The sequence below is a fragment of the Scyliorhinus torazame genome, chromosome 1 (assembly GCF_047496885.1).
Source record: "Scyliorhinus torazame isolate Kashiwa2021f chromosome 1, sScyTor2.1, whole genome shotgun sequence".
Classification (NCBI taxonomy): domain Eukaryota; kingdom Metazoa; phylum Chordata; class Chondrichthyes; order Carcharhiniformes; family Scyliorhinidae; genus Scyliorhinus; species Scyliorhinus torazame.
The window spans coordinates 82,787,621-82,814,851 of NC_092707.1; the positions used below are offsets into that span (position 1 = coordinate 82,787,621).

At 49.4% G+C, this 27,231-nt stretch overlaps 1 protein-coding gene across 5 annotated transcripts in view; it reads right to left on the reverse strand.

Annotated features, from left to right (window-relative positions):
• susd2 (sushi domain containing 2) overlaps nucleotides 1-27,231 on the reverse strand; it is a 353,392-nt gene that overhangs the window by 105,204 nt on the left and 220,957 nt on the right. For all 5 annotated transcript variants that reach the window (XM_072497158.1, XM_072497185.1, XM_072497149.1 and 2 more), the window contains exons 6-7: nucleotides 18,261-18,428; nucleotides 1,330-1,504 (exon numbers count right to left, since the gene is read on the reverse strand). In XM_072497158.1, the coding sequence (XP_072353259.1) occupies nucleotides 1,330-1,504; nucleotides 18,261-18,428 (343 nt within the window). The remainder of the gene's footprint in view (nucleotides 1-1,329; nucleotides 1,505-18,260; nucleotides 18,429-27,231) is intronic.

A 27,231-nucleotide genomic window follows, 5' to 3' on the forward strand; every position in this document is an offset into this window, starting at 1 on the left:
AGACGAATATGCTCACCCTGGACCCTAGTTAACACCTATTTGAAAGACTCCCACTTACCAGCTGTCCCCTTGCCTGCAAATAGGCACCCCAATCAACTTTTGAAAGTTCCCGCTTAATACCCTCAAAATTGGCCTTTCCCCAATTTAGAATTTTAACTTTTGGGCCAGAACTATCATTCTCCATAGCTATCTTAAAACTAATGGAATTATGGTCACTGGCCCCAAAGTGATCCCTCACTAACACTTCCGTCACCTGCCCTTCGTTATTCCCCAAGAAGAGGTCAAGATTTGCCCCCTCTCTAGTCGGGCCATCCACATATTGAATGAGGAATTCTTCCTGAATACACTAAACAAATTTCTCTCCATCCAAACCTTTACTGCTATGGCTGTCCACCTCCCCACTGCCCGCAACATCCCCAAGTTGCTGATGCTGATGGTGTCCACCGTTTGTCATGTGACGGTCCCTTTAAGAAAAGTGTGTTTTACCAAATGGTTGCAGTGATGTCATTGTGTAGGTGGGGCTGGGCTGTGATCCTGTCTTTTACTTTTACATAGATTTACATAGAATTTACAGTGCAGAAGGAGACGATTGTTTTGAGCTGGAAGCTGCTTTGTGGCTCTGAGGTTTTGGTTTTGTTTTCAGTTGGGAGCTGCATTCAAACAAAGAAGGTGTATTTTGGGTCTCTCTCCCTGCATGCTAAAGAATGTCTCCAGACCACTTGATAACTTCAAAGTAATACCTGTTTTCTGTAAGGAATTCAAACCTACTGTTTTGTAGGAAAAGGGTGTTTGGCTTATGGATGTTGTTAGGAAAGTTATTAAGGGTTACCTATACAGTACTGTATCTTTGGGGGTATTTGTATTGGTAGTTGAGAAGATGTTTACTGTGTGTTTATAAAATGTTAACTGGATTAATAGAATAAACATTGTGTTGTTTAAAAATACTTAAGATCTCTGTTGCATAACACCTGGAAAGTGGGCCCTTGTGCTTCTCATAACCAAAATCTATTAAAAGCTGTAGGTCAGGTGAACTCCATGATATACTTTGGTGTTCTCTAAACCCTGGCCCATAAAATGTTACATTTGCACATATTGACGGCTCCCATATTTGAATCCCGACATGGGCAAAATTAGGAAACGACTCTGGATTGGTAAGGGTGGAGCGAATAGCTGAACTACATAATGGGAAGCACTCCAAAGAGTTGTTTAACCTTATAACACTAGAAATGAGAAACTGCAACATCAGTTTAACACCTGGGCTCCAAGTTGAAAATTTATCCCTCGTCTTACCTTACAATCAGATGCCCAAATTGAGATTAATGTACTCACAGTTTCCCGTCTGCTTGTTTCTGGTCGGTGAGACGCAGCATTCCAATTTCCCATTCAGAATAAGGTTCTGCAGCTGATTTAGGGGTGAATTTAAAAATCCCATTGTTCGTTACAGCTTTTTCAAGTGAGTACAGGTAACTCCATTCTCCTTTCCAGGATCCCGAGTAAGGATTACCTGATGGAAGAAGTTGCCAAATTGTGAGTTACATAGAAAGAAACATAGGCCCGTAACTTACTCAGAGTGCTCGCAACAGGCTTACCTTGGAAGGAATTCCAAAGCCCCTGTCTCGCCAAACCTTCCTCACTCAGGCTGGGTGAGACCCGGCAGCATTGTCATGGAGTAACTGGAATGCACAGAGGTAAGTCACTCCCCCTTTTTACAGCAGTCAGGTGAAGTTTACAGGGTCATTTGAGATCGGGGCAGGGCAGTGAAACTGGAGGCTCCGTGGGGGGGTCGGATGGGAGGGAGTGTCGGTTCGAAGGGGGGGGAGGTGGTTCAGCCCAGAGAGAGGGGGTGGGGCAGGGGTCAGACTGGAGAAGTGGAGGAGTCGTAGGCCAGACTGAAGGGGGGGGTGGAGGTTGGTCAGAGCGGGGCAGGAGGGAGGTGGGGAGGGGGATTGGACCTCAGAAAGGGAGGGGTTGACTGAACGAAGAGAGGGGTCAGTCCAGGAGGGTACATGGTCCACCTGGAGCGGGTGGGAGGGGATCAGTCGGGGAGCAGGGGCTTGGACCAGAGGGGAGGGTCAGCCAAGGAGAATGGGGTCAGTCCGGGAGAGGAGTGTGCGGTCGGACCGGAGGCTGGGTGGTGGGGTTGCCAACTGGGAGGAGTCGGGGAGGGCTGTTGGGGAGGCCGGGGGGGGGGGGGGGGGGGTTAGGTTGCGTCACGTCAGGGCACGCGCAGCCGGAATGGGGGAAAGGTCGGATCAAGGTGAGGCTGGGGATGGGGTGGTGGATCCCCTTGAGGGGTCGTGTATGTGGGGGTGGGGTGTCCCATGTGAGGCTGGGTGGTTTTTGAACTAGATACGCTGGAGTTAGAAGTGATTTTTTTTTCCTCTTACACTTTCAGGGTAACTATCAGGTTAAAGCTGGCAGAACCATCCAAATACACAGCAGTAAGAGTAAGTCATTCAGTCCATTGAACCTGCTCTGCCATTCAATGTGATTGTAGCTGATCCTCCATCACAGTCATATACTTGTGCGCCTAGTGTCCAGATATCTATCTATTTCCTTCTTAAATACAATCAGTGACCAGTCCTCCACAGCTATATGTAGGAGAGAATTCCACTCTCTGATTGACGAGGTCTCTCCCCTTCTCAGTCCTAAATGGCCAACCCCCCTATCCTAAGAGCCTGACCCCATGTTCTAGATCCTCAGCCAGAGGCAACACCATCCCTGAATCCAGTCTCTTCAACCTTGTTAGTGTCATAATATCCACGCATGTATATAATGAAGTGCAGACATGCAGTGATTGACACACAGGATGACCAGTAAGCACACAGCACAGTGCAGCCAATCACCAGACAGGACACCACCACTATAAAGCCAGAGGGCACTAGGTTTCCCGCTCTCTCTGGACCCAGCCACTGAGACAGTCAGAGTCCATGAGCTAGCAAGTGGAAACACCATGCGGTAGCTAGTAAGTCTGGTCAGGCTAGTACAAGGTCTCCAGTCAGTTCAATATAGTGTCGACCCACAGCTGAATGTGTATATCAGTTCTATCATTGAATGAAACAGTGTTGGGTCTTCTCCAGTGTTAGACGTCTGTTTCTAGCTTCCCTGCATCGAGTGCAATCCACATCGAACCTACCTGCCTAACACATCATGGTACCAGAGTGATACTGATCTTGACAGACCTACCTCGAGTGAATTAGCATTGACCAGCAAGCAGCCATCCGGTGAAATGGAAAACATCCAGCCTCCTCCGCAGCTCCGCACCTCCGGCAACCTCGGCGCCAATTGGAAAATCATCAAGCAAAAGTTCCTCTTGTACATCGAGGCCTCCGACCTCGAAGCAGCATCGGATGCCAGGAAGATCGCGCTATTTCTCTCCACCGCGGGGGACCACGCCATCCACATCTACAACTCCCTTATGTTCGCTGACAGCGAAGACTAAACAAAATTCAAAACAGTCCTGCTGAAGTTTGACAGCCACTGCGACATTGAGGTGAATGAGAGCTTTGAACGGTACGTTTTCCAGCAGAGGCTTCAGGGTAAGGATGAACCTTTTCAGTCCTTCGTGACCCATCTCTGCATCCTAGCGCAGTCATGTAACTATAACTCGACGGCTGATTCCATGATCCGGGATCAGATCGTTTTCGGGGTCCACTCCGACTCCCTTCGGCAGCAGCTCCTGAAAGTCAATCAGTTGACCCTCTCTGTCGCTATCGAGACGTGCGTTGTCCATGAGCATGCTAAGAATCGTTACTCCCACATCAGGGCGGCAGAAACTACGAAGCTGGCCTCCCATGAGGCGAAACAGGTGCAGGCCATTGCACAAATGCAGGGCCTGAGCATCGAGGAGAGTGGCCGTTTCGTGCGCTTTTCCCGGGTCCCTGCGCATGCGCGCCACGACCGAGTGGATGACGAGCCCGACAACCCGACTGCGCAGGTGCGTACGTCGACCGACCGCACTGCGCATGCGCGATGGCGCATGGAACGCGCTGACGTCGGCGTCATGACGTGTCCGAATTATGGCTCCACCCATTTAAAGCGGCAATGTCCGGCAAAAGGACGCCGGTGTCTACAGTGTGGCAAGCTTGTCCACTATGCATCCCTTTGCAGATCTGCTCCACCGCTCAGCAGCCAGTGATCCCAGCTGCGGCACAGAAGTGTCCGCTCAATGTAACAAGGCATGCCAGATTCCAATCCCGACAGCCCAACAGACCCTGATGCTGAGTGCCTCAAGTCCCCATACCGGGTGGGCATCACAACTACACATGCGCTGCCTTCCACCACAACGGCGATACGCCTCTCGATCCTCAGTGTGGATCCCGACGACGGGTGGTGTGCTGTCCTCACAGTGAACAAGACTCGCATCTGGTTCAAACTGGACACCGGCGCATTGGCAAACCTCATCTCCAAATCCGACCTCGACACCATCCGCACCAGACCAAGCATTCTTCCACCGGCCTGCCAGCTCCTTGACTACAATGGCAATGCCATAGCTGCCAGTGGCTCCTGTCAACTAGGGGTATCCAACAAGGCGATCAAGGCAACACTGCGGTTTGAAATAGTCGGGCCTGACAGAGCGTCCCTGCTCGGTGCTCGAGCCTGCAAGCTCCTGAACCTAGTTCAGCGCGTCCACACCATGTCACCATCACCGGCGACGTCCTCGCCTGATGGTAACTTGCAAGCCGACATAGATGACATTATCACGCAGTACCACAGCGTATTCGATGGAATGGGCACGCTCCCATACCGATATAAAATCCTGCTCAAGCCGGATGCCACCCCTGTAATTCATGCACCTCGCCGGGTGCTGGCACCCCCAAGGATAGTCTGACGAAGCAATTACAGGACCTCCAAGACCAGGGCATCATATCGAAGGTCACAGAGCCAACAGACTGGGTCAGCTCCATGGTCTGCATAAAGAAGACGTCAGGGGAGCTTCGCATTTGCATTGACCCGAAGGATCTAAACCGCAACATCATGCGGGAGCATTACCCGATACCAAAACATGAAGAGTTGACCAGTGAGATGGCTCGTGCCAAATTTTTTACTAAGCTGAACTCCTCCAAGGGTTTTTGGCAAATACAGCTGGACGTGTCCAGTCGCACGCTGTGCACGTTCAACACCCCGTTCGGTCGCTACTGCTACAACCGGATGCCTTTTGGGATCATATCTGTCTCCGAAGTATTTCACCGCGTCATGGAGCAGATGATGGAGGGCATAGAGGGGGTGCGAGTATACGTTGACGACGTAATTATCTGGTCCACAACGCCCCAGGAACACATCGCTCGCCTCAAGAAGGTATTACAGGGAATTCATGAACATGGTCTCCAGCTTAACAGGGCCAAGTGCTCATTTGGTCAATCGGATATGAAGTTCCTGGGTGACCACATCTCGCGGCAGGGCGTGTGGCCAGATGCCGACAAGGTCTCGGCGATCAACGCCATGAAGATCCCGGAGGACAAGAAGGCGGTCCTCCGCTTCCTCGGGATGGTCAACTTCCTCGGGAAATTCATTCTCAATATGGCATATCACACCACGGCCCTCCGCCATCTCAACAAGAAGTCGGCGGAATTCCAGTGGCTACCCACGCATGAAGAGGAATGGCGTGAGCTGAAGGCAAAGCTCGCCACAGCCCCGGTTCTAGTGTTCTTCGACCCAACCAAGGAAACCAAGATATTGACTGATGCAAGCCAGGACGGCATTGGGGCAGTGCTCCTTCAGCGAGATGACTCCTCATCCTGGGCTCCAGTGGCATATGCCTCCAGGGCCATGACGCCAACTGAGCAACGGTACACTCAGATTGAGAAGGAGTGTCTGGGCCTCCTGACAGGGATAGTCAAGTTTCATGATTACGTTTATGGCCTGCCGAAATTCATGGTGGAAACGGACCACAGGCCTCTAGTCCATATAATCCAGAAGGATTTAAATGACATGACACCTCGGTTACAGCGAATTCTTCTTAAACTACGCCGCTACGACTTCAAACTTGTCTACACGCCAGGCAAAGAGCTGATCGTTGCAGATGCCCTATCCAGGTCCATTACCACACCGTGTGAACAAAGTGACTTCATCTGCCACATAGAAGCACAAGTGCAGTTGTGTGCCACCAATCTTCCGGCCTCTGATGAACGGGTGGTCCAAATTCGTGAGGAGACGGCCAAGGATCCTCTGCTGCAGCGTGTGATGCAGCACCTTACCAATGGCTGGCAGAAGGGACAATGTCTATAACATAAAAGACGACCTGACGGTGGTGGAGGGAATCCTTCTGAAATTCGACAGGATCGTAATTCCTCAGAGCATGCGGGCTGTGGTGCTGGGCCAACTCCATGAGGGTCACCTTTGGGTCGAGAAATGCCGACGCAGAGCTCGGGAGGCGGTCTATTGGCCGGGCATCAGCCAGGACATTGCCGACACAGTCCTCAACTGCCCTACCTGTCAGAAGTTTCAACCAGCTCAACCCAAGGAAACGCTGCAACAGCACGAGATCGTGACCTCTCCGTGGTCCAAAGTAGGTGTAGACCATTTCCATGCCAAGGGCGTTAATACGTACTCCTGGTCGACTACTTCTCCAGTTACCCAGAAGTGGCGAAACTGTCCGACCTCACGTCGAAGGCGGTAATCAAAGCCTGCAAAGAAACGTTCGCCAGGCATGGGAATCCGCTCACAGTAATGAGCGACAACGGTCCTTGCTTTTACAGCCAGGAATGGTCTGATTTTGCACAGTCCTACAACTTCCGTCACGTAACCTCCAGCCCCCACTACCCACAGTCAAAGGGGAAGGCCGAGAAAGGGGTCCATATTGTAAAGCGGTTGCTGTGCAAAGCTACAGATTCAGGCTCCGATTTTAACCTGGCGATGCTGGCATACAGGGCAACCCCACTGCCCACTGTGTTGTCTCCAGCGCAGATGCTCATGAATCGCACCCTGAGGACCACAGTTCCAGCCATCCATGTTCCAGACCTTGACCACCTCACAGTCTTACAGAAAATGCAGCAGTCACGGACCCAACAGAAGGCCACATACAATGCTCATGCCACGGATCTACCCGATCTGGCCCCAAATGATCATGTTCGTGTCCAGTTGCCTGAGGACAGCTGTTGTAATCAAACAAGTGGCCCCAAGATCGTTCCTTGTCCACATGGCTGATGGCTCCCTGCTGCGGCCCAACAGACAGGCACTGCGAAGAGTCCCACGCCCGCTACCTGACCGAAGTGCCCCACTGCCTACGATGCTTCCTCCAGACGTACCCTGCCATGAGGCCACCGATCTATCAGCAATCCTGCTGGCCCATGCGACCACCGCGATGGCAGCGATCCCGCCAATCCACGTGCAGGCGGCTCCTGATCCACCTCTGCGGCGATCGACAAGAATTTGTCGCCCAACACAAAGACTGAATCTGTAGACTGAACTTTTGTACACTTTGTGACTTCATCGATTTAACCTCTGTAAATATTGTTTTGTTTGCCATGTATCTGCACTATCGACACCTTCCTATGTATGTACGTTCATTTCGACACCTTTTGTATATAGTCAGGCACATGTATATATATATATATATACGCACGCACACCTTAGTATTTATTTATCTAAAAAAAAAAGGGGGTAAATGTCATAATATCCACTCATGTACATAATGAAGTGCAGACAGACAGTGGTCGACACACAGGATGACCAGTAAGCACACAACACAGTGCAGCCAATCACCAGACAGGAGACTACCACTATAAAGCCAGAGGGCACTAGGTTTCCCGCTCTCTCTGGATCCAGCCACTGAGACAGTCAGAATCCACGAGCTAGCAAGTGCAAACACCATGCGGTAGCTAGTAAGTCTGGTCAGGCTACTACAAGGTCTCCAGTCAGTTCAGTATAGTGTCGACCCACAGCTGAATGTGTATATCAGTTCTATCGTTGAATAAAACAGTGTTGGATCTTCTCCAGTGTTAGACGTCTGTTTCTAGCATCCCTGCATCGAGTGCAGTCCACATCGAACCTACCTGCCTAACACATCAGTCAGAATTGTATACGTTTCAATGCAATTCCCTCTCATTCTTCAGCAGTCCAGTAAATACAGACTCAGTCGACTCAATCGCTCCTCATAGCACAATCCTGAGCTATTTCCCGTTACCCTAAATTAATATAAATTTGCCCTATAAAGTGTATGTAAAGTTTGCCATTCCAAAGCTTGAATGGTTCTAAAACTGAAATTACGATCACTAATGCACTATTTATATATGTAACAGCAACCCTCCTGAAAACTGCAGCTCATAGGCCTGATGCAGGGGCCTCCATTTCAACTGCTGAAGGATTTCTGGCCATAAGTTACACCAGCGAGTTAATCTTCCTACTGCCTGTGACAGAATTAATTCTGATTGTTTTGGTGGCTTTGTTTAAAAGCTGCTGTTCAACCTGGTGGGGCATGGTAGAAAATCATGTGGTATGAGGGCATCCCGCCAACAGCAGTTAAGTGGCGGGATTAGCTTCCCGGTCATTCCTCAGGAAGGTCCCGTGATCAAGCTGGGGGATGCCCCCACACCCATACTCAAAGTCAAAACAAAGTGTTTAAACATTCCTCTTTGGCCCTCTTCCGCCCCCCCATCACTGGGAGGTCCTGCTGGGAAATTCATTGCCGTTTCCCACTCAAGCCATGGTTAAAATTGCAGAACAGTCCTGGTGGCATCACTTAAAAAGGACACTGCTTGCTTTGGATAGGTTTCCATTCCCTCTGCTCAATTGAGAAGAAGGCTGAAAGGTGATTGGTCGGCTTCTGGCCGCTTGAGAGCAAATGGATAAAATCACCCACTAGAAATCTGAGCACAGGAAACTGACCGAGGATTGGCAATTGCAAATGTCGGCCAAAGGGGTGCTGCAATATTTGAACATTTTAGCTAAAAGAACCACCAGCGCTTTCAATTGATTGACCCAGGCACCTATTAAGGATTCAGACATACAAGAGCTAAATGAAGAAGACATTTAGCCGAAAGTTCCGTCGATGAAGAATGCTGGTGTTGACTGTCAGGTGCCGCAGCTCATTATGATGTGGCTTCAACAAACTTTCATTCATTCCAACCTACAATTGATCAGTATGTCAACGACTGCCGTGCCCGAAGATTGCTGATAAATGTTACCATCATTAATAGCTTGGAACTTAACCCATGAATCAGTCTTCTCAGTAATCGGAAGGTCTGGCAGCATCTGTGGAGAAAGGAACAGAGTTAATGTTTCAAGTCCATATGATTCAGAGCCCTTCGGACTGGAAACGTCAACCCCATTTCTCTCTCCACAGATGCTGCCAGACCTGCTGAGCTTTTCCATCATTTTCTGTTTTATATCAGATTTCCAGCATCCACGGTAATTTGCTTTTATTCACAGTGATCCGGGTCACCATGGAACAGGATATAACAATTTTGGGGTTGTTGCAAAGTCTGTCTAGACATGAATGCAGAGTGGAGGTATGGCTATAAATACAATAGCCTCAGCTTTCCAACCCGTTGGTACCCCGATTGAAGCTCCAGACCAGAAAAGGAACGTCATGAAGGTATCTCCAGAGAGCTCTGGTGTCATTTGTTGCTGTGGTTGACTAGCTTTGGTGTTTTCACGAATCCACAGGATTATATAATTCAATTGCAGTGTGAGTTGGCTCACATTAGTCTTTTTTGTTAAATTTGGGAAACCCAGGTGTAGGGCCAAGATATATCGTATAGGACAACACCGAGATCGCAAAGTGACCCTGTATTTATATATTGCTTTGAATGTAAAAACATGCCAAGGTACTGCGTAGGTGGCTGCAAAGAAAACTGACCCTGAACCAGTGAGAAAGGTAGAGAATAGGAGGGGGGGTGACTGAAAGCTTCGTCAAGGAAGTCGGACCCTGAAGGCATTTTTAAAAGGGGTAGAGACGGAGCGGTTTAAGATGAGAAATCAGATGGAGGAAGATTTCAAAAGATGGGATGTGCTGCCACTCTCGCTAGCGGGCAGGGTGCAGTCGGTTAAAATGATGGTCCTCCCGAGGTTTCTCTTTGTGTTCCAGTGCCTTCCCATTATGATTCCCAAGGCCTTTTTCAAACGGGTAGGTAGGAGCATCATGGGTTTCGTGTGGGCAAATAAGACCCCGAGATTAAAGAGGGTGTTTCTGGAGCGAAGTAGGGACAGGGAGGGCTGGCGCTGCTGAATTTGTGCGGCTATTATTGGGCTGCCAATGTGGCGATGATCCGTAAGTGGGTAATGGAGGGAGAGGGGGTGGCATGGAAGAGGTTGGAGATGGCGTCCTGTGTGGGCACGATCCTGAGGGCGCTGGCGATGGCACCGCTGCCGCTCTTGCCGACAAGGTACACTACGAGTCCGGTGGTGACGGCGACGTTGAAGATCTGGGGGCAGTGGAGACGACACAGGGGCGAGGTGGGAGCCTCGGTTTGGTCCCCGATTCGGGAGAACCATCGGTTCATCCCGGGAAGGATGGATGGGGGGTTTCGGAGCTGGCATCGGGCAGGGATTAGAAGAACGGGGGACCTGCTTATGGATGGGATGTTTGCGAGCCTAGGGGCGCTGGAGGAGAAGTTTGAGTTACCCCCGGGAAATGCTGTCAGGTATATGCAAGTGAGGGCGTTTGTGAGGTGGCAGGTGAGGGAATTCCCGCTGCTCCCGGCACAGGGGATTCAGGTCAGGGTGATTTCGGGTGTATGGGTTGGAGAAGGCAAGGTTTCGGCGATCTACCAGGAGCTGAAAGAAGAGGAGGAGGCCTCGGTGGAGGAGTTAAAGGGTGTGGGGGGAGGAGCTTGGGGAGGAGATAGATGAGGGTCTGTGGGCTGATGCCCTGAGTAGGGTTAATTCTTCCTCCTCTTGCGCCAGGCTCAGCCTAATACAATTCAAGGTTACTCACAGAGCGCATATGACAGGGGTGAGGTTGAGTAGGTTCTTCGGGATGGAGGACAGATGTGGGAGGTGCTCGGGAAGCCCGGCGAATCACGTCCACATGTTCTGGTCTTGCCCGGCACTGGATGGGTTTTGCAGGGGTTTCGCGAGGACTATGTCCAAGGTGGTGAAAGTTCAGGTCAAGCCGAGCTGGGGGTTGGCACTATTTGGGGTAACGGATGAGCCGGGAGTGCAGGAGGTGAAAGAGGCCGGCATCCTGGCCTTTGCATCCCTGGTAGCCCGGAGGAGGATCTTGCTATTATGGAAGGACGCAAAGCCCCCCAGTGTGGAAGCCTGGATAAATGACATGGCAGGGTTCATTAAGCTGGAAAGGATAAAGTTTGCCTTACGAGGGTCTGTGCAGGGGTTCTTCAGGCGGTGGCAACCGTTCCTAGACTATCTCGCGGAGCATTAGGAAGAGGTCAGCAGCAGCAGGAACCCAAGGGTGGGGGGGGAGGGGGGGTCTCTTTCGGGGGGAGGGGAATTTGGGTGGGTGGGGGGGGCTTCCCTATGGGTACCTTTGAATGTCATATGGGGGGGTTACTGTATATGGGGGAAACCCAATGTATAAGTTTTGTATAATTTATGGCTTGTGTTTGTGTTTCTTTCTTTTTGTTTTTTGGGGGGGGGGTTTGTTAAAAATTCTGTTGGAAAATTTGAATAAACATATATATTTTTTAAAAATCAGATGAGAAATCCAGAAGTTTGGACCAGGCAGCTGAAGACTTTTGGACCAATCGTGAAGTGAAGAGAACAAGAGATACCCTAAGGATCAGAGTCAGGAACACACTTATTCAGCAGTAAGAAGGCATCGCGATAGGAAGAGCTCCACAGCCGAGATCATCCAGCAGAGGGCAGTAGAGCAGAGCTGCTGATTGGTGTTGCAAGGGAAATTTGCATACGTCCGACGTGGTCACCCTAAATTGAAGGTGTACCTGAGCTAAAGACCCTAGCTGTTCGAGTGAAGACAAGCATCCAGCAGAGGGCAGTAGAGCAGAGCTGCTGATTGGTGTTGCAAGGGAAATTTGCATACCTCCGTCGTGGTCACCCTAATTTGAAGGTAGTTTGTGGAGGAGCTGTTGTCAAGTGACACATAAACCTGAAACACTTTTTCAGTGTTTTCCTCCCTATCCCCTCCACTAACCAAAAAAAACAACCGCTGTGAAGATCAAGAGGAAGGCTCGAGGTCAGTGGCTGGTAAGTAGTGTTTCTGGTTTCTTTTTCTTTTCATTGGTACATTGATATATCTTTTTTTCTTCGTTGTTTGTTTATTTAATTTTTTTTGGTAAATTGTAATTGTTGAAGTTAACCAAAGGTTTAAGACATGGCAGGAGATCTCAGACCCGTGTCATGCTCCTCGTGTGGGAGCTAAGGGACACGTCCACTGTCCCTGGCTCCTTGTTAGACCGCTTGATGGCTCTGGAGCTGCGGATGGACTCACTTTGGAGCATCCGCGATGCTGAGGACGTCGTGGATAGCACGTTTAGCGAGTTGGTCACACCGCAGGTGAAAGGTATTGAGGAAGATAGAAAATGGGTGGCCAAAAGACAGAGCAAGAGTAGGAAGGCAGTGCAGGTGTCCTCTGCGGTCATCTCCCTGCAAAACAGATATACCGCTTTGGATACTGTTGAGGGAGATGGCTCACCAGGGGAAGGCAGCAGCAGCCAGGTTCATGACACCATGGCTGGCTCTGCGGCGCAGCTGGGCAGGAAGAAGAATGGCAGGGCTATAGTGATAGGGGACTCAATTGTAAGGGGAATAGACAGGCGGTTCTGCGGACGCAATCGAGACTCCAGGGTGGTATGTTGCCTCCCTGGTGCAAGGGTCAATGATGTCTCGGAGCGGTTGCAAGACATTCTGGGGGGGGGGGGGAGGGTGAACAGCCAGCTGTCATGGTGCACATAGGCACCAACGATATAGGTAAAAAACGGGACGAGGTCCTACAAGCTGAATTTAGGGAGTTAGGAGTTAAACTAAAAAGTAGGACCTCAAAGGTAGTAATCTCAGGATTGCTACCAGTGCCACGAGCTAGTCATAGTAGGAATGTCAGGATAGATAGGATGAATGCGTGGCTCGAGAGATGGTGCAAGAGGGAGGGATTCAAATTCCTGGGACATTGGAACCGGTTCTGGGGGAGGTGGGACCAGTACAAACCGGACGGTCTGCACCTGTGCAGGACTGGAACCGATGTCCTAGGGGGGGTGTTTGCTAGAGCTGTTGGGGAGAGTTTAAACTAATGTGGCAGGGGGATGGGAACCGATGCAGGAAGTTGGAAGGTAGTAAAACAGGGACAGAAACAAAAGGCAGTAAGGGGGAAAGTGTAAGGCAGAGAAGCCATAGTCAAAAATCAAAAAGGGCGACAGTACAAGGTACAGTGACTGAGGGGAGCTCAGTGAATAGGACCAGGAATACTAAAAGGAATAAAACGGGAAGTGAAAACATGAATGGTAAGCGACGCAGCAGGTTGTTACATGAAGATATGGGTTCAACGACAAGGAAAATTAGGAGAAAGGTTAAGAGGAAATATAACTTAGGAGAGGCTACTGATTGAGGTGTTAAGATTCAGAACAGAGGTAAAAAAGCCAACATAAGTGTGCTTTACCTGAATGCTCGTAGTATTTGGATAAGGTAAATGAGTTGATGGCGCAAATCATTGTGAATGACTATGATTTAGTGGCCATTACTGAAACATGGTTAAAGGATGGTCACGACTGGGAGTTAAATATCCGAGGGTATCAAACTATTCGGAAGGACAGAGGGGATGGTAAGGGTGGTGTAGCTCTGTTATTTAAGGATGATATCCGGGCAACAGTAAGGGATGACATCGGTGCTATGGAGGATAAGGTTGAATCCATTTGGGTGGAAATCAGGAATAGTAAGGTGAAAAAGTCACTGATAGGAGTAGTCTATAGGCCACCAAATAGTAACATTATGGTGGGGCAGGCAATAAACAAAGAAATAACTGATGCATGTAGAAATGGTACAGCAGTTATCATGGGGGATTTTAATCTACATGTCGATTGGTTTAACCAGGTCGGTCAAGGCAGCCTTGAGGAGGAGTTTATAGAATGTATCTGCGATAGTTTCCTGGAACAGTATGTAATGGAACCTACGAGGGAACAAGTGGTCCTCGAGCTGGTCCTGTGTAATGAGACAGGATTGATTCAGGATCTCATAGTTAGGGATCCTCTCAGAAGGAGCGATCACAATATGGTGGAATTTAAAATACAGATGGAGGGTGAGAAGGTAAAATCAAGCACTCGTGTTTTGTGCTTAAACAAAGGAGATTACAATGGGATGAGAGAAGAACTAGCTAAGGTAGACTGGGAGCAAAGACTTTATGGTGAAACAGTTGAGGACCAGTGGCGAACCTTCCAAGTGATCTTTCACAGTGCTCAGCAAAGGTTTATACCAACAAACAGGAAGGACGGTAAAAAGAGGGGAAATCGACCGTGGATATCTAAGGAAATAAGGGAGAGTATCAAATTGAAGGAAAAAACATACAAAGTAGCAAAGATCAGTGGGAGACTAGAGGACTGGGAAATCTTTAGGGGGCAACAGAAAGCTACTAAAAAAGCTATAAAGAAGAGTAAGATAGATTATGAGAGTAAACTTGCTCAGAATATAAAAACAGATAGTAAAAGTTTCTACAAATATATAAAACAGAAAAGAGTGGCTAAGGTAAATATTGGTCCTTTAGAGGATGAGAAGGGAGATTTAATAATGGGAGATGAGGAAATGGCTGAGGAACTGAACAGGTTTTTTGGGTCGGTCTTCACAGTGGAAGACACAAATAACATGCCAGTGACTGATGGAAATGAGGCTATGACAGCTGAGGACCTTGAGATGATTGTTATCACTAAGGAAGTAGTGATGGGCAAGCTAATGGGGCTAAAGGTAGACAAGTCTCCTGGACCTGATGGAATGCATCCCAGAGTGCTAAAAGAGATGGCTAGGGAAATTGCAAATGCACTAGTGATAATTTACCAAAATTCACTAGACTCTGGGGTGGTCCCGGCGGATTGGAAATTAGCAAATGTGACACCACTGTGTTTAAAAAAGGAGGTAGGCAGAAAGCGGGTAATTATAGGCCAGTGAGCTTAACTTCGGTAGTAGGGAAGATGCTGGAATCTATCATCAAGGAAGAAATAGCGAGGCATCTGGATGGAAATTGTCCTATTGGGCAGACGCAGCATGGGTTCATAAAGGGCAGGTCGTGCCTCACTAATTTAGTGGAATTTTTTGAGGACATTAACAGTGTGGTAGATAACGGGGAGCCAATGGATGTGGTATATCTGGATTTCCAGAAAGCCTTTGACAAGGTGCCACACAAAAGGTTACTGCATAAGATAAAGATGCATGGCATTAAGGGGAAAGTAGTAGCATGGATAGAGGATCGGTTAATTAATAGAAAGCAAAGAGTGGGGATTAATGGGTGTTTCTCTGGTTGGCAATCAGTAGCTACTGGTGTCCCTCAGGGATCAGTGTTGGGCTCACAACTGTTCACAATTTACATAGATGATTTGGAGTTGGGGACCAAGGGCAATGTGTCCAAGTTTGCAGACGACACTAAAATAAGTGGGAAAGCAAAAAGTGCAGAGGATACTGGAAGTCTGCAGAGGGATTTGGATAGGCTAAGTGAATGGGCTAGGGTCTGGCAGATAGAATACAATGTTGACAAATGTGAGATTATCCATTTTGGTAGGAATAACAGCAAAAGGGATTATTATTTAAATGATAAAATATTAAAACATGCTGCTGTGCAGAGAGACCTGGGTGTGCTAGTGCATGAGTCGCAAAAAGTTGGTTTACAGGTGCAACAGGTGATTAAGAAGGCAAATGGAATTTTGTCCTTCATTGCTAGAGGGATGGAGTTTAAGACTAGGGAGGTTCTGCTGCAATTGTATAAGGTGTTAGTGAGGCCACACCTGGAGTATTGTGTTCAGTTTTGGTCTCCTTACTTGAGAAAGGACGTACTGGCACTGGAGGGTGTGCAGAGGAGATTCACTAGGTTAATCCCAGAGCTGAAGGGGTTGGATTACGAGGAGAGGTTGAGTAGACTGGGACTGTACTCGTTGGAATTTAGAAGGATGAGGGGGGATCTTATAGAAACATATAAGATTATGAAGGGAATAGATAGGATAGATGCGGGCAGGTTGTTTCCACTGGCGGGTGAAAGCAGAACTAGGGGGCACAGCCTCAAAATAAGGGGAAGTAGATTTAGGACTGAGCTTAGGAGGAACTTCTTCACCCAAAGGGTTGTGAATCTATGGAATTCCTTGCCCAGTGAAGCAGTTGAGGCTCCTTCATTAAATGTTTTTAAGATAAAGATAGATAGTTTTTTGAAGAATAAAGGGATTAAGGGTTATGGTGTTCGGGCCGGAAAGTGGAGCTGAGTCCACAAAAGATCAGCCATGATCTCATTGAATGGTGCAGCAGGCTCGAGGGGCCAGATGGCCTACTCCTGCTCCTAGTTCTTATGTTCTTATGTTCTTATAATTGAGACCGACCAAGTAAATATCAGAAGGAGCCGAAGAGCCTTAATATCATTGGGAAGGAAACCAATGGAGCCTTGGATGTACTTTTTAGATTCGGATGGAGACAAGAAACCAGAAGCCAGTAAAAACTCTACAGCCACCCAGGTGGAAGATATTCTGTTGAATGATGAGAGACTGCAGTTTATCCTCAACCTCAAAATGAAATCAGGACCAGATTCGGGATTCTACCGCTGTGAAGCCTGAGACTTTGAGAGCAGGTGTAGGAGGATGTATTTCGATTTGTGGGTAGATGTAGAGCAAGGGGTTAACATCAGAAGTGCCTGATTATGTAACGTCTGATGTAACTATGATGCAATGTCACATGACTCAGAAACTGAAATCCGGTGGGACACTAAAGGGAGCGATTCTCCAAAATGCAGGACGGCGCGAAACGGGCACGGGGACGACCTATTCTGGCCCCCACAGGGGGCCAGCAAGGCACTGGAGTGGTTCACACCGCTCCAGCTTCCTTTCGCGGTGCCAAATGGGCGCCGCGCCAACCTGTGAATGCGCGGGGGACTTCTTCAGCGCGCCGGCCCTGACTCAACATGGCGTCGATATTCAGGGGCCGGCCCGCAAGGAAGTAGGCCTGGGGGGGAGAGGCCGGCCCGCCAATCGGTGCGCCCCGATCGCGGGGCAGACCCCATCGGAGGCCCCCCCCCCTCCCCCCCCCCCCCCCCCGCTGAAGGATCGCTTTTCCCCGCCCCACAGGCCGCCCCCCCGACCCTTCGCGCAGAGTTCCCGCCGGCAGCGACCAGGGGTGAACAACGCCGGCGGGACTCTGCCGTTTCCGCGCGGCTGCTCGGCCCGCCCGGGCGCAGGGCTCGGCGAATCGCCCCCCAGTACAACCTTGTGTAGAGTGAGATGTGTACAGATCTGTAAATGAACTTTTCTATGAATAACATTCTATGGTAGCATTCTTAAAGTTGCAGGGAACCCCTAAAGAAACCCCAACTAGACCCCGAACTCAAGACAAAAATGAGTATCACTGGTAGGGTCAGCGTAGCACAGTGGTTAGCACTGTTGCTTCACAGTGCCAGGGTCCCAGGTTCGATTATCGGCTTGGGTCACTGTCTGTGCGGAGTCTGCACGTTCTCCCCGTATCTGTGTGGGTTTCCTCCGGTTTCCTCCCACAAGTCCCGACAGGCGCACTGTTGCCGAATTGGACATTCTGAATTCTCCCTCTGTGTACCCGAACTTGCGCCAGAGTGTGGCGACTAGGGGCTTTTCACAGTAACTTCATTGCAGTTTTAATGTAAGCCTACTTGTCACACTCATAAAGATTATTATTAGTAAAATATTTGTTGCCTATCCCTAGTTACCATTCAACTGTGGCTGCTGAGCCTTTCAGAGGGGCAGTTAAGAGTTGCTGTGGATCTGGAGTCACATGTAAGCCAGACTGTGTCAGGATGGCAGATTTCCTTCTCTAAAGGACATGATCGAACTAGATAATTTTTTCTGACAATCGGTGATAGTTTCATAGCCCCCATTAATGAGACTAGCTTCATATTCAAAATTTATCAATTAATTTCCATTCCACCAGCTGCCAGGGTGAGATTTGAACCTGTGTCCACCAGGGTATGAGCCTGGGCCTTGGATTACTCGTCCACTAGTATTACCACTACATCCCCATCTCCCCTAATTGTGCTGAATGGTCTGTTTTTTTAGTAAATTCCATGTAACTATTCCACGGATAGTGGACAAAATGGGGATAAAACCAGTGCAATTGTCTAATTCTATGCAAAACTGCTGACCGTAGTTTTGTGTTGTACACTCCCTCAAAACTGCCTGAATTCACACAAAACTACAGTTTACCGTGTTCTTTGTAGCCCCAGAGCTCAATGTTGACAGAAGTTGCTGGAAGCAGTGATGAGTTCCAAATCAGAGTCAGCGGTCCCATAACGTTTGGTGTGCCGTAGTACTGCCATTTGGTGGCATTAACCAAGATGCTTTTCTTGAAGGGTGAAAATTTGCCATGGTGTACTGTGGGGTTGAAAAAGACAATAGAAAGGTGCTTAAAATAAATCACACAAAAGACTCAATAACAAGAGCAGTTCTGAATTTCTGAGCTCCCAAGCGAGGGAGAGGCAGGGAGGCATATTCACCAAAAGCCTTAAGGGCAATACGGTGGCACAGTGGCTAGCACTGCTGCCTCACAGCACCAGAGCCCCGGGTTCAATTCTGGCCTTGGGTAACTGTCTGTGTGGAGTTTGCATGTTCTTCCCTTCTCTGTGTGGGTTTCCTCCGGGTGCTCCGGTTTCCTCCCACAGTCCAAAGATATGCAGGTTAGGTGGATTGGCCATGCTAAATTGCCCTTAGTGTCCAAAGATGAACAGGTTAAGTGGGGTTATGGGGATAGGGCAGGGGCATGGGCCTAGGTTGGGTGCTCTTTCAGAGGGTCAGTTCAGACTCAATCGCCAAATGGCTTTGTCTGCACTGTAGAGATTCTATGGTTCTATCCTATGGATCTGAGACAAGCCTACAGTATCACATTCCCTGAGAATGTGGCTGCCTTGACCATAAGGAGGCACATCCTGTTAGCCCACCCGATATTGGTAGGTGATCCACAAAAACTTTGGGTGGTGTGAATGGAACTTACACCATTACCTAAGTTCTAACAGATGATCGACGAGGCCTTCTGCAGAAGTTCAATGAATGCATTTTTTTATAACTGTAATAATGGAGGCAACAGATCCTAACACCTTCTGATTGCTTTCTTTCTGCACTTTGCAAATTGTATCCTGTATCTCAATTGATATCTGGCAGGTACCAATGGCCTCTGCTAATGCCACGTTGCCATTTAGTTTAGGGCTGATGTGTTGGGGAGTGCCTGAGTACCACACGCTAGTCCTTTTATGGGCCTCCAGCATTATACCAACACTTTTGCTATCTGCACAGTCAACCATTTTTGGGTACAGGTCAACTTTTGTTTCTCCCCTACTATAAAATATTTCCCTTAATAAGTGATTCATTAACACGCATCAAACACTTCGCACTAAGTTGTGAATCCATCTTACGAAATGTGTTTCAAAGGAAGTGAAGCCATGAAACACAGCACAGATCAGTAAATTCTAGGAATAATGTCAAACTCAGCCCGCTGCCCAGCAGTGTCCCTCTCAGCTCCCACTCGTTTTTTTTTTAATATATTTTATTCAAGATTTTTTTGGCCAAACATAACAGTGCGTAGTGTTTCTTTTAAACAACAATAAAGCAATATAAATAAGAGTGGCCAGTTTTAAACAAATAAATAAATAATATATGAACAAAAACCAAACTAAATGGCAACTGCCTTGTCAAAAATAAATACTCTCCAAAGATACAATCCAACAGTCCAATATACATTACCTAAAACAAGTGCCTATACATATACAATAACATCCCTGACAGTCCGTCCGATTCCTCCCCCCTCCCCCTGGGTTGCTGCTGTTGTCTTCTTCTTTTCCATTCCCTCTATCTTTCTGTGAGGTAGTCGACGAACAGTTGCCACCGCCTGGTGAACTCTTGAGCCGAACCCCTTAGTACGAACTTAATCCGTTCTAACTTTATAAACCCTGCCATGTCGTTTATCCAGGTCTCCACACCCGGGGGTTTGGCTTCCTTCCACATTAACAATATCCTGCGCCGGGCTACAAGGGACGCAAAGGCCAAAACATCAGCCTCTCTCGCCTCCTGCACTCCCGGCTCTTCTGCAACCCCAAATATAGCCAACCCCCAGCTTGGTTCGACCTGGACCCCCACCACCTTCAAAAGCACCTTTGCCACCCCCACCCAAAACCCCTGTAGTGCCGGGCATGACCAGAACATGTGGGTGTGATTCGCTGGGCTTCTCGAGCATCTCGCACACCTATCCTCTATCCCAAAAAATTTACTGAGCCGTGCTCCAGTCATATGCGCCCTGTGTAACACCTTAAATTGTATCAGGCTTAGCCTGGCACACGAGGACGATGAGTTTACCCTACGTAGGGCATCAGCCCACAGCCACTACTCAATCTCCTCCCCCAGCTCTTGTTCCCATTTCCCTTTCAGCTCATCTACCATGATCTCCCCCTCGTCCCTCATTTCCCTATATATGTCCGACACTTTACCATCCCCCACCCATGTCTCTGAGATCACTCTATCCTGCACCTCCTGCATCGGGAGCTGCGGGAATTCCCTCACCTGTTGCCTCGCAAAAGCCCTCAGTTGCATAGACCAAAATGCATTCCCTTGGGGCAACCCATATTTTTCCGTCAGCGATCCCAGACTCGCAAACGTCCCATCTACGAACAGATCTCTCAATTGTGCTACCCCTGATCTTTGCCATGCTCCAAATCCCCCATCCATTCTCCCCGAAACGAACCTATGATTGTTTCTTATCGGGGACCGCACCGAGGCTCCCGTCTTTCCCCTATGCCGTCTCCACTGCCCCCAAATTTTCAATGTAGCCACCACCACCGGGCTTGTGGTGTATTTCTTCGGTGAGAACGGCAACGGTGCCGTTACCATAGCTTGTAGGCTAGTCCCCCTGCAGGACGCCCTCTCCAATCTCTTCCACGCCGCTCCCTCCTCTTCTCCCATCCACTTACACACCATTGAAATATTGGCGGCCCAGTAGTACTCACTTAGGCTCGGTAGTGCCAGCCCCCCCTCTGTCCCTACTGCGCTGCAAAAATCCCCTCCTCACTCTCGGGGGTCTTCCCGGCCCACACAAAACTCATAATACTCTTCTCGATTCTTTTGAAAAAAGCCTTCGTGACCACCACCGGGAGGCGCTGAAACACAAAAAGGAATCTCGGGAGGACCACCATTTTAACCGCCTGCACCCTACCTGCCAGTGACAGGGACACCATGTCCCATCTCTTAAAGTCCTCCTCCATCTGTTCCACCAACCGCATTAAATTAAGCCTATGTAATGTACCCCAATTCTTGGCTATCTGGATCCCCAAGTACTGAAAGTCCCTTGTTACCTTCCTTAACGGTAAATCCTCTATTTCTCTGCTCTGCTCCCCTGGATGCACCACAAACAACTCACTTTTCCCCATGTTCAATTTATACCCTGAAAAATCCCCAAACTCCCCAAGTATCCGCATTATCTCTGGCATCCCCTCCGCCGGGTCCGCCACATATAGCAACAAATCATCCGCATACAGAGATACCCGGTGTTCTTCTCCTCCCCTGAGTACTCCCCTCCACTTCCTGGAACCCCTCAATGCTATGGCCAGGGGCTCAATCGCCAGTGCAAACAATAACGGGGACAGAGGACATCCCTGCCTCGTCCCTCTATGGAGCCGAAAATAATCAGACCCCCGTCCATTCATGACCACGCTCGCCACCGGGGCCCTATACAGCAACTGTACCCATCTGATATACCCATCTCCAAAGCCAAATCTCCTCAGCACCTCCCACAAATAATCCCACTCCACTCTATCAAATGCTTTCTCGGCATCCATCGCCACCACTATCTCCGCCTCCCCCTCTGGTGGGGGCATCATCATTACCCCTAGCAGCCTCCGTATATTTGTATTCAGCTGTCTCCCCTTCACAAACCCAGTTCGGTCCTCATGAACCACCCCCGGGACACAATCCTCGTTGCCATTACCTTGGCCAGAATCTTAGCGTCCACATTCAGGAGGGAAATAGGCCTATAGGACCCGCATTGCAGCGGGTCTTTTTCCTTCTTTAGGAGGAGCGATATCGTTGCCTCTGACATAGTCGGGACCAGCTGCCCCCTTTCCCTCGCCTCATTAAAGGTTCTCATCAGTAGCGGGGCCAGCAAGTCCATATATTTCCTATAGAATTCAACTGGGTATCCGTCTGGTCCCGGGGCCTTCCCCGCCTGCATGCTCCCAATCCCTTTCACTACTTTCTCCGTCTCAATCTGTGCTCCCAGTCCCGCCCTCTCCTGCTCCTCCACCTTAGGGAATTCCAGCTGATCCAGAAAGCACATCATTCTCGCCTTCCCATCCGGGGGCTGAGCTTCATAAAATCTTTCATAAAATGCCTTGAACACTCCATTCACTCTCTCCGCTCCCCGCTCCATCTCTCCCTCCTCATCTCTCACCCCCCCTATCTCCCTCGCTGCTCCCCTTTTCCTCAGTTGGTGGGCCAGCAACCTGCTCGCCTTCTCCCCATATTCGTACTGTACACCCTGTGCCTTCCTCCATTGTGCCTCTGCATTACCCATTGTCAACAAGTCAAATTCTACATGTAGCCTTTGCCTTTCCCTGTACAGTCCCTCCTCCGGTGCCTCCGCATATTGTCTGTCCACCCTCAGAAGTTCTTTCAACAACCGCTCCCTTTCCCTACCCTCCTGCTTTCCTTTATGTGCCCTAATAGATATCAGCTCCCCTCTAACCACTACCTTCAGCGCCTCCCAGACCACTCCCACCTGGACCTCCCCATTATCATTGAGTTCCAAGTACCTTTCAATACACCCCCTCACCCTTAAACACACCCCCTCATCTGCCAATAATCCCATGTCCATTCTCCAGGGTGGACGCTGTTCTTTTTCCTCCCCTATCTCCAGGTCCACCCAGTGTGGAGCGTGATCCGAAATAGCTATAGCCGTGTACTCCGTCCCCGTCACCTTCGGGATCAGTGCCCTTCCCAAAACAAAAAAGTCTCTCCGTGAATAAACTTTGTGGACATAGGAGAAAAACGAAAACTCCTTACTCCTAGGTCGACTAAATCTCCAGGGGTCTACTCCTCCCATCTGCTCCATAAAGTCCTTAAGCACCCTAGCTGCAGCCGGCCTCCTTCCGGTCCTGGACCTCGATCTGTCCAGCCCTGGGTCCAGCACCGTATTAAAATCTCCACCCATTACCAACTTCCCCACCTCTAGGTCCGGGATACGTCCTAACATACGCCTCATAAAGTTGGCATCATCCCAGTTCGGGGCATATACGTTCACTAAGACCACCGCCTCCCCTTGCAATTTGCCACTCACCATCACGTATCTGCCCCCACTATCCGCCACTATGGTCTTTGCCTCAAACATTACCCGCTTCCCCACTAGTATAGCCACCCCCCTATTTTTTGCGTCTAGCCCCGAATGAAACACCTGCCCCACCCATCCTTTGCGTAGTCTGACCTGGTCTATCAGTTTCAGATGCGTCTCCTGCAGCATAACCACATCTGCTTTAAGTTTCTTTAGGTGTGCGAGTACCTGTGCCCTCTTTATCGGCCCGTTCAGCCCTCTCACATTCCACGTGATCAGCCGGGTTGGGGGGCTCTTTACCCCCCCCCCCCCGCCCTTGTCGACTAGCCATCTCCTCTTTCAATCCAGCTCCTCACCTGGTTCCCACGTAGCCGTATCTCCCCCCAACGGCGCCCTCCCGCCCCGACCACCCCACCCCATACCAGCTCCCCCTTCTCCCCAGCAGCAGCAACCCAGTTAACCCCCCCCCCCCCCGCTAGATCCCTCACTCGCGTAATTGCACCCCCCATGTTGCTCCCAGAAGTCAGCAAACTCTGGCCGACCTCGGCTTCCCCCCGTGACCTCAGCTCCCACTGTGCGAGGCCCCCTCCTTCCTGCTTCCCGCCATGATTACCATAGCACGGGAACAAAGCCCGCACTTCCCATTTGGCCCCGCCCCCAATGGCCGGCGCCCCCAGCTCCTCATCCTCCCTCCCCCCCTCCCCCACGACATGGGGAAGAGAGAAAAGTTACAGGGTCGCAGGATTAACAACTTGGGAAATCATCTCTTCCCCCTTTTCCCCCCCTCTTCACCCCACATATTCGCCCCACCACTTTGTCCCAAACGTTCTTTTTCTAGCCCGCTTATTCCAGTTTCTCCTCGACAATAAATGTCCACGCCTCTTCTGCCGTTTCGAAGTAGTGGTGTTTCCCTTGATGTGTGACCCACAGTCTTGCCGGCTGCAGCATTCCAAATTTAACCTTCCTTTTGTGCAGCACCGCCTTGGCCCGATTAAAGCTTGCCCTCCTTCTCGCCACCTCCGCACTCCAATCTTGATATACGCAGATCACCGCGTTCTCCCACCTACTGCTCCGAGTTTTCTTTGCCCGTCTGAGGACCATCTCTCTGTCCTTATATCGGAGAAATCTCACCACTATGGCTCGAGGAATTTCTCCAGCCCTCGGTCTTCGCGGCATAACTCGATAGGCTCCCTCCACCTCCAACGGGCCCGTCGGGGCCTCCGATCCCATTAACGAGTGCAGCATCGTGCTCACATATGCCCCGACGTCCGCCCCTTCTGCACCTTCGGGAAGACCAAGAATCCTTAAATTCTTCCTCCTCGCATTATTCTCCAGCACCTCCAGCCTTTCCGCACACCTTTTGTGTTGTGCCTCATGCATCTCTGTCTTCACCACCAGGCCCTGTATGTCGTCCTCATTCTCAGCAGCCTTTGCCTTCATGACCCGAAGCTCCTGCTCCTGGGTCTTTTGCTCCTCCTTTAGCCCTTCAATCGCCTGTAATATCGGGGCCAACAGCTCCTTCTTCATCTCCTTTTTAAGTTCTTCCACGCAACGCCACAGGAACTCTTGTTGGTCAGGGCCCCATATTAAACTGCATCCTTCCGACGCCATCTTGCTTTGTGCTTGCCTTCCTTGCCGCTGCTCTAGAGGATCCACCGCAATCCGGCCACTTTCCTCTCCTTTTTCCATCCGTGTCCAGGGGGGATTCCCTTCTGGTTTACCGCACAGTGTTTTTAGCCGTTAAAATTGCCGTTGGGGCTCCTATTAAGAGCCCAAAAGTCCTTTCCACCGGGAGCTGCCGAAACGTGTGACTTAGCTGGTCATCGCCGCACCCGGAAGTCCACTCCCACTCGTTTTAAATCTGTACTCTGACTCTCAGCTCCTACAATCTCCCACAAGTCCCGAAAGACACGCTGTTAGGTAATTGGGGCATTCTGAATTCTCCCTCCGTGTACCCAAACAGGAGCTGGAATGTGGCGACTAGGGGCTTTTCACAGTAACTTCTTTGCAGAGTTAATGTAAGCCTACTTGTGACAATAAAGATTATTATTATTATGAAGTCCACACTTTTTGATTAAACCACAGAAAAATAGGGCAGTATTGCATCAAGGCTGTTGGGATACTATGGGTCTTAAATTCCAACGGTCCTTTCTAGAATAGAATCATAGAATTCCTACAGCGCAGAAGGAGGCCATTCGGCCCATCGAGTCTGCACCGGCCCTTGCTCCGATAGAGCATCCTACCTAGGCCCAATCCCCACCACTATCCCGTAACCCCACCTAACCTTTTTGGGCAATGTTAGTATGGTCAATCCATCTAACCTGCACATCTTTGGACTGTGGGAGGAAGCCGGAGCACCCGGAGAAAACCTACGCAGACATGGGAAGAAAGTGCAAACTCCACACAGATAGTCACTCGACGTCGGAATTGAGCCCCAAAGGGTTACTGGCCTGTAAGGGCCGCTATATCTGAGGGTGTTGTGTAGGATACCTCAGATGATACTTGCAATCCTAGAAGATCTCAGAGCCCTGTCGTCGTGCTTGATAGCTGCACAGGACAAGAGATGGCTCCGGCCAGAACAACATCTCTCACTTGTCTGATACAGGCATACACTGTTGATTGACTAATCTTGCTCATGTTGCCTGCAGATGTTTGAGATTACATATCCTATTAGCACACGTAACACCATTTATCAGATAGATCAGTAAATATTCAGTTATGATTCGTGATATTGAATGGTCGTGTTTTCTCTTAAAATCCATCCCAACAGAATCTAAAATTAATTACTTTTTAATTCTTAGATCATGCTAGATTTGACTCGGTTATTACAAATGTTATAAGGCAGTAATTATTGGACATCTAAGCAAATCTTTTTTCTGAATTAATTGAATGGTGTTTGGGCAGCACGGTAGCATAGTGGTTAGCGCAATTGCTTCATAGCTCCAGGATCCCAAGTTAGATTCCCGGCTGGGTCACTGTCTGTGTGGAGTCTGCACGTTCTCCCCGTGTGTGCGTGGGTTTCCTCCGGGTGCTCCGGTTTCCTCCCACAGTCCAAAGATGTGCGGGTTAGGTGGATTGGCCATGCTAAATTGCCCTTAGTGTCCAAAATTGCCCTTAGTGTCCAAAAATTGCCCTTAGTGTTGGGGGGGGGGGGGGTTACTGGGTTATGGCGATCAGGTGGAGATGTGGGCTTGGGTAGGGTGCGTTTCCAAGAGCCGGTGCAGACTTGATGGGCCGAATGGCCTCCTTCTGCACTGTAAAGTCTATGAAATCTATGAAATATTTAGGGAAAAAGTTGGATAAGGGCCCAATAATGGGTGCAGGGATCGGTATGCAAGATTAGCCCATGCTCATTCATTGTTATGCTTACAACTAATAAACTTGCTGCTACCTGCTCATTACAATGATAGTAGCTTGCTGGTCAGCACTAAATGTACTGCTGAGAGCCCACATGCCCCGAGAGGGGTCCAAGGTCGTACAAAGCTAACCCCATTTAAAACTGGCCTGGTGTATTCTGGCTGTAGAAGGTTCTGAAACTGTTTGTGAAAGAATTTCTCATAGGAAGAATAATGCATACAGGGCAACAGGGAGCATCATCCAAAGTTCCCTGGTATCTGAAAATAGGCAGGAGGCCTCCAGATAAACACTGAAAAGGCAGTGGGGAGCCGATGGCCTTCGCTGACAATGCAAAGAGGCTAGCCCTGAGTTTATAATGCAGAAGGAACATCAATGGCCTCACACATATGGACAAGGTCATTGAATTCAATGACATGAAAGTGAATGCATCCTTGGATATCATCGCCTTATAAATGAACCAGGGCATCACACATCGTTCCATTCACAACCCCCACCCACCTCTCCCTACGTTCA